Consider the following 7,851-nt stretch of genomic DNA (forward strand, 5'->3'; position numbering starts at 1 on the left):
CTGCTGTGAGATGACGTCCAAAATGACACATTAAGAAACGGAGGGATTGTACTTGGAAAGCAAAATCCAAACTCATGAAACTTGAGCATACAGGACCTTACAAAACCCATCTTGAGCTTTATGTGAATGCTTGGTATTATGTCTTACAGGTCATTCAAAGAAGGGAAATTTTAAGTACTATTACAGCAGGTATGTTGATTACTAAATAGTCCAGAAAGTCTCCACATTCTGTGAAGCAGCATTTTCGAGATATTTATTTGTGACTTAAGGCATTTAGAGTGAAGTTGCTGCTTTCAGGTGGTGTTTTTTCTAGGGTGCTCCAGTTTAACCTGGAGGACTTTATGACCAAAGAACTAGAAATCTAATAGTACAACAGTATGTCAGCGATATTTTTGACATATCACTATACAACAGTACACTAATGATACGTTTCACAGCTACTTTTCAAAACAAATATTTCACTCACATATGTAAGTACACCTCTGCCACTAATCTTTGTTAATACCATTTTAAAGTCTGTATATTTTCAGTGTTCGTAGTGGGTGATACTGTCAAGATGCAAGACTACTAAAATTCAGTTCACAGGATTTCTCCATAAATACAACCAGTCATCTTTCATCTAATTTATTTAAGTTCCATTTTTTTTCCAATTCCAAATAAAAGCTAAATACAAGTTTTAAACAGGTAAGCACTAGTTTTATCCAAAGGGAGCAGGCTTATGCAGTTTTACTCCAGTAAAGTACTCAACCCTTAAGCAGAGCCTTCTTTGTCATCAAAACTATACAGTAGTCTTCCTTTTATCATTGCACAATCTTAAAATGTTCTGTCAGAACCAACTTTTGACACTCCAAACACTATCTTACATTGTTTTATAACATCTAATCCAGAAGAAAAAGAAAAAAAAACAAAACAAAAACCTCGATGGGTTTTCCATAAGAAATGTTTTAGAAACCAGTATTTCCTGCACAGTTCACCTGCACGTTTACAAGTCTCAACTCTCAAGAAAAAATAATCCTCTACCAACATTGTTTCTGCAGCTATTATTTTACTTTATTTTTAGCTGCTTTAGCAACTTCAGACTCCTGGTCTGCCTCATCCATACAAATGCACTCAACTTGAAAGAATACTTCATACAGTTATACAGCAACTTGGGAAAGAGATCCAAAACAAAAGTGCCAGTAAACTTAAGACATGGCCCAGCAAAATAAAAGAGGCAAGAAATGCCTACACATTAAACGAGATGCCTTTTTTTCTAAAGACAGATTTCTTTCCCACATTTACTTCCTATTGTAATAGCCACTTTTCTGTTCATTAAAATGATTGGTAGTGCTCTTTGATACAATCATTAACAGCAAAGCTGTAAGGCTTTTATAGCCGTTACATTCACTTCTCACCCTCCGAATACTGATGGTTAACATTACAGATGTTAGGGGGCATGACCAGCACAAATGGGAACACCACCACAAATGATCACCTTGTGCTTTCAGATACATTTGTTTCAGTGTACAGTCCCTTCACATTTTAGCAAGATGCTGATGCAGTGCAGAAGGTGCAGAGCATCCTCTCTTTCACAAAGTCCATGCAGAAAACATCTAAAAAAAATTGTAAAGTTCTGAGATACAAATGATAAAAATAATCCAGGATGATCAAGGTTCACAATGTATAGTGTTCTGAACATGAGTCCATTTTCTTCTAAATTCTGAAAGAATAAAGTGGTGAGGAAAGTGAAAATCCACTGCTGCATTCTGTGATCTTCCCCATTTTGCTGGCCAGAACCTTACTCTGGCATGTAAGGACGGAGGTGATCCTCTATGGTACCAACTGTCCAGTGAGTGAGCTGCTCCTGTGGCAGGTACAGGCAGATGCTGCATAACTTGAAGATTGTAGCTTTGTTTTTTGGAGTCTAAAGGCAAAGACAAAAATCTATTAAACATGAAAGTTAACTCAAGACTAATAGGCAGATGCCCAGCAAACCCAATCCTTAGCTTGCCACTGGTTGGGAAGAACAGTACAGACATTTAAAAGCCACTGCTTCACTTGTATGAACAGCCAGAACTCACTAATAGGCTGACATCTGATACCTAAAGTATTTTCACTATTCTGTTCATTCTTCACTTGAATCACTTCTATAGTATCACCCAAGTTAAGCCAATTTTTATTTTTTCCAAACCACTGTTAAACCTATTTTAAACCTTATTTTTTAAAAAAGGTAATTTTTGTATGTATTAATCCTATTTATAGCACAAGTTTCCTCTGAGACTGTTGAAATTCAAGCATGAACGCATGAGCAACTTTTCTACTTCAGTATTTTGCAGCAAGATCATTGATGTTCCCCAGAAGAAAAAGCGTTTTGCGATTACCTGCAAGTGCTGTCTGTCAATGAAGAGAAACACTGACTGGTTAGGGTTGTTGACAACAATTCCAGTCTTGTCCTTTCGGCTCAGAACATGCAGAAACTGTTTTTCATAGTCACCATGATGAAATTCAAACTTGGCCTGCATTGTGTGAATGAGGGAATAAAACATTTAAGAAACTAAAGCTCACACTTAACTGATTTCCTCCCATCTGGAGCTTTACAACCACTTTTGTTTCTTTCCTTCTCCCGTCTATGAAAAGCAGAAACTGGGGACCACAGAGATGACAGCACACTTGACTCTTGGCACAATTTAAAGAACTCCCAAGTTTCATTCTGCCAACACTGACATCACTTACTGCAATGACATACTAACAATTCAAAGGTACAACATCAACTGCATTTGCAAAACTGGATTTAGCTTGTTGTGGCAGAAACTCCTGGTGCATCAATAATACAGCACATTGCTTCAAACTACTACTGCAGAACTGGCACAGAAAATACATACAAATGTTAAAAAAACTGAATGCAAACAGCTAAGTTTAGCTACTAAAAAAAAATTAGTCTAAAATGTTTGAAATTTATTTCAAGGTAAAATCATACTGCAAGAATTCCATCCATCTCAGATTCTCTTTAATAAAATACAGCAACTTGGGATACTCTGAAAACCTTAATTACACCATCATATTTAGACAAAGATTCGACTGTACTAAAAGCCACATACTAACATGATTCATGCACCTGCAAACACACCATTTACAAAGGTCCTTCAGTGACAAACTTTGAAGTGCTAAAAAAACAGTGCATAAAGATGGAAACAGAATTTGGCATTCAAAACACTGACTGCTTCATAAACAGAGAGCACACTTTAGCATCTACAGAAGATGCATAACTTTGCCAACAAATTGGTTAAGAAGAGAGTACTTATTCTCCCCTCCAAGTGCAAGTCACTGAATGAAGTTAAACAAAAATAATTACCTGAACAGGCCTAAAGGGTTCATCAGATCCCTTCCACCGAGAAAACAGGAGACAGACTATCTTCTCAATATCATTACGAGGCCAAAGAATGAAGTCCATCTCCTGTGTACAGCCAATCACATCCTGTAAGTAGCAAAGTTCTGTACTTAGATTCCCTCCATTAGTAAAAAACACAGATCAGCAAATTATCTACATAAGCACACAACTGAAAGGAGGTATTTATTACCATATTTGTGCAATGCTCCAGTTGTATTACTCATAGCCCAACTAAAAGTCTTCCTTACCTTCCACTGAAATTTAGTATCAGTATCCAGTTAACATGAATTCCCTTCTAAGGAACTTTCAAGAAAACATTAGCAAAGACTATCTTCCAATATTTGTAATGAGAAACCATTTAGCTCTGCAGCAAGAGCTGTTGCAAGAATTAACACCACACCTAAAGAACAAGGATAGCAAGAAGAGATAATTCCCTAGGCATAGTTGAATGAGATAGGTGAAGGGTAAAGCTTGAGCACTAGGTATTTAAACAGACTTTGAGAATACATACGTTGTTACCCTTCAAAACAGACCGCATAAACACAAGCCCACAAAACCTTCATGCAGCAAAAGAGACAAAAAAAAAACAACCCAAAAGCAGAATTAGCCTTAAGAGCCTCAAAGAGCAGCACAATATTGGAAACTATAACTCAGCAAGTGTGAAGAGGAACTTTACCCTGCGCATAGACTGGTAGCGGGGTGCATGAAGCTGTACTACATCCTTCTGCAGAAGCTCTAAGGAACTTTCCAAAGAATAGCTGGAATCCCGCACACCTTTCAGGATATTTTCTTCATAATTATTGGTCATGACTGGTATTACTTCAGACACTTCAAAAAGCGCTGACTTTTTTTTCTGAAAGAAGCACAGGTTACATGAAGGTTATAATCCTTTCTATGCAACTATAGATAACAGTTTGTCAGGATTTGTGATTTTCTGTTAGCATTCACATCTGAAGGGCACATCGCATCAATGAGGACTTTGACACAAACAACACTAAAACATACATGCAAAATTTTAGAAAGTAAACAGAATCAGTGCAACAACTTTTATAAAAAAATTAACGTTTTTTGTAGTCTCCAAAGATGCAGATTTACATGACAATCTTGCATACAGTAAAGCTGTATCTAAACATGAACAGAACTGCCCTTTTATCACGTAAATACATTACTTCAGGCCAAGAGCTCTCTGTAAATCAAGCAACACTTTTTTTCCCCCTTTGCAATACTTTAAAGCTGGCCTTTTATGAAAAAGGAAATCTTTCAAAGCCACATCTGGTAACTGCGTGATCAAGGTCCAATCTGAAGTTAGCTGTAAGTCATAACCTTAGGAGGACTATTTTGATTTGCTAAGTAACTTTTATAGTCACTACAAATATCTCAGTCTCTCTCAAGCAAGGCCAAAATATACTCAGGGAATTTGGAAGAACAGTTTCTGCTGCATGCAAAATTGCTCAAGTCGTGTATCTGCTTCTAACAGATAGACAGTATCTGTTACAGCTTACAGCTCATGAGAAGTCTTGACCTATTTAAGAACTACATGACAGGCAAAGCATATTTTATCAAATAACCCCCCCAAGCCACAGGCCAGAACATACATAATGGGCAACTCTGTGACAACCAAGCTAGGCTGAGCTAAACACCTACTTTAAGTAAACTGTCACTGATGGACATCTTCAGTTCACTATAAGCAAATTCTGTAGGATTTAAAACAGGCATCTGCAACTAATTTCTACAAAGCAACCAGAAAGTACTGTTAATGCTCCAGCTGAAACCATCAGAGTCATATCATCTAAGGAAACCTAATTTTCACTACTGCTTAAACATTCACATTTCTTTCTATTTCTTTGACAGTGCCAGAAAATTACATCCCACTATATCCATCTGTTTGCAGTAGAACTGAAGAACAAAAGCAAACTGATCTTAAGAATTAAGTGAAACTTTCAATTAAAGTTCAGAGAACAATCATCACTAAAAAGCACACAGCTATTAAAGCAAATGCAAAATCCATACATCTGAAGGGATTAAACACTTTCAGTGCTCATCTACATGCACTTTGTGCATTATGAACTCTGCTACCATTTGCTTCTATCTTCACTTCCCCATCATTTGTTCAGCACATTCTCTTACTACACGCACCTACTTTTCTTCACCATCTGTGGACGGAAACTCTCCTCAAACTGTGGGTCTATAGTTAGCTTTAGAAATACCACCAGGCTCCCCACCCTGGCCCACAGGCAGGCACACAGCATTCAGCGGCAGCAAAAGCAGCCAAGCAAGGACTTCATCTTTTGCTTTCCCGCTCCCTTTCAAAACGGTAGCAGCAGCTTCACATTTGGGCCATTTCACTATTGCATTTCACAATCCTTCCCTTCAACTGCCAGGTTCACCCTTCTGCTTTAACCAGATAGTTACTTTAGCAATTGAACGAACCAGATCTCCCTTTTCAACCCAACTGTTCACAGCCAGCAATTACACAATTCAGACTCCAATTAGGCTCAATACATTACAATATTAACTTTGAAAAACCTTTACCCAATTCAGAAGTTATCAAGTAATCATTTAAGGGGGCACTGGCACCTCTACATTACAAACCTACAAATATGTGAAAAGCCAAAATGACAAACATAAGCTAAATAAATATGGTGATTAAAAGAGAAATGATAAAAATAAAAGGGAATCTATTAAGGATAAACCATAAAATGCAATCGGGCAGCAAGACTTTACACAGCATAGTTAATATCCATCACAACAGACAACACAGCATGAAAGAAAAGATTAAGTTACCTTGTCTTTGAACACAAAGGCAATGTACATCTTGAAGTCAAACTGGTCAGCTAAAGATTCTTTTTTCTTTCTAAGCTGAGCACGAAGTCTGTTCAGAGCTTGTTTCTTCCGGGAGTTTGGGTCCCCCATTTTGTAACACAGGTGGTACTAAAGCCTTTGGAAACTGTCGCTAAACTATGGGCACCTTTTCGTAAGACTCAAGTACAACAGAAACAAGTCGTTTGATTCCTGCTAATATGACTAAACAGATAAAACGCTAATGTAACCCAAAACCGCACCTCAGGCACTATTTTACGAAAATGGCCTTTCGGAGGGGTCAAGGAACAAAGTAAGTAGTTGTCCAGCCATGCCTGGAGAAGGGATTTTACAATAAACCAAGAAGTAAAACCCCTAAGAATTTTGAAGACAAAAAAATTTTAACAGTTTAACTGCAGGAATAAGTGGGTAAGAAAAAAACAAACAAAAAAAAAAACAACCCACAACAAACGTTATCACAATTTATGTGTACAACAAAAAGCAACTGGCATAAGCCGAATCCATGGGGAGGGGGGTACTTTTGCTCTGCTTACAAAAGAAAAAAAAAAGTGAAGCTGAAATTACAAATTGCGTTTTACCCCAGCCAGATCCATGATTCTGATTATTATTATTCTCAGCCTTCCACTACTGCTATGTTGCCCACCTTATTTTTTTTCACCCCTTCAAAATTATTACACTTGGTGGAGAGCAGAGAAAAGGGTGCAAAGGACAAGTGCACATCTTAGGAGGTACATTTCTCTGCCAACAACAAAATCAACTACAGACAACACAGTGATGGCTTGCAGGGGAGCAAAGAGAAAAAACAGCGGACTCATTTCTAACTTCATTCTGCTCATCATCAGGCACATCACTGACCTGCGGCTACTGCTGCCAAAGAGAAGAGGGATCATGATGGCCATAGATGAGGGGCGGGCAGGGGTTTAAGGGACAGTATTATCTCACCTAGAGACTAAAACTCAAACTAGTGCCCCAAACCCAGGCTCCTTACCAGTGGGAGAACCCTATATCCCCCAGCACCTCACACACTTCCTGGGCTGCTGACCCCCCACGGATCCTTCTCTCTCTGCTGCTGCTGCGCTCAACAGCGAGCACGGTTAACCGAGGCTGTGCATGGCCAACGCTTCTCGCTTCTCCTTACGCCTCTCCCTACACAGGGTGGCAGAGGCTGCAGCAAGCAGGCCGGCGGCCTGTGCCCAGAGCGGCGGGACACCCCGCAGGAGGACGGTGTCTCCCCTCTCACTTCATGGTCACGACTTGGGAAACATGGGAGAGTTTTGCTCCTGCTTTTCTTGCAACACAGGTTTTTGGTGTCAAATTTTTGAGAGGTTTAAAAACTAAAAAAACCTGCAACTCTAGGTTGCAATTTTAAACCTCTAAAATACCCTCCCCCCAAAAAGTAAAACCCCAATTATCAAGTTATTTTCCTCCTCTCTCCAGACATTTTTTCCCCACCCCTGGTGTTTGATTAGTCGGGGTTAATAAGTTTTCAGGTTAGGAAATTCGTCGGACCAAGTTAAGAGAAGGGAGGAAAAAGTATTCCTCCCTCCTCCTCTCGTGAGGAAAGGAGAAAAGGAAAATAAAACCAAAAAAGCAACCCCTCCCAAAACTTCTCCCCCCACACTTAGGCAAGAGACTGAGAGACTCAGACAAGAGACCGAGCCCGT

At 39.0% G+C, this 7,851-nt stretch overlaps 1 protein-coding gene across 1 annotated transcript; it reads right to left on the reverse strand.

Annotated features, from left to right (window-relative positions):
* Positions 1-608: 608 nt before the first annotated feature.
* On the reverse strand, positions 609-7,833 carry CUNH6orf62 (chromosome unknown C6orf62 homolog). The gene is made up of 5 exons (XM_061448941.1): positions 6,152-7,833; positions 4,044-4,220; positions 3,332-3,454; positions 2,361-2,495; positions 609-1,903 (listed from the first exon to the last, which is right to left on the reverse strand). The coding sequence occupies exons 1-5, from the start codon at positions 6,278-6,280 to the stop codon at positions 1,778-1,780; spliced, it is 690 nt and encodes a 229-aa protein (XP_061304925.1). The 5' UTR covers positions 6,281-7,833; the 3' UTR covers positions 609-1,777.
* Positions 7,834-7,851: the final 18 nt, after the last annotated feature.

This window comes from Pezoporus flaviventris, unplaced genomic scaffold (assembly GCF_033815535.1).
Source record: "Pezoporus flaviventris isolate CSIRO_AGI_PZ_B2104156 unplaced genomic scaffold, CSIRO_AGI_Pfla_v1 ptg000007l, whole genome shotgun sequence".
NCBI lineage: Eukaryota > Metazoa > Chordata > Aves > Psittaciformes > Psittacidae > Pezoporus > Pezoporus flaviventris.

Coding starts and splice junctions, on each gene's coding strand:
- CUNH6orf62 (XM_061448941.1), bottom strand. CDS start 6,280: ATGGGGGACCCAAACTCCCGGAAGAAACAAGCTCTGAACAGACTTCGT. Junction 4,221..6,151: donor CCTTTGTGTTCAAAGACAAG/GTAACTTAATCT, acceptor TGCTTCTTTCAG/AAAAAAAAGTCAGCGCTTTT. Junction 2,496..3,331: donor AACCCTTTAGGCCTGTTCAG/GTAATTATTTTT, acceptor CACACAATGCAG/GCCAAGTTTGAATTTCATCA.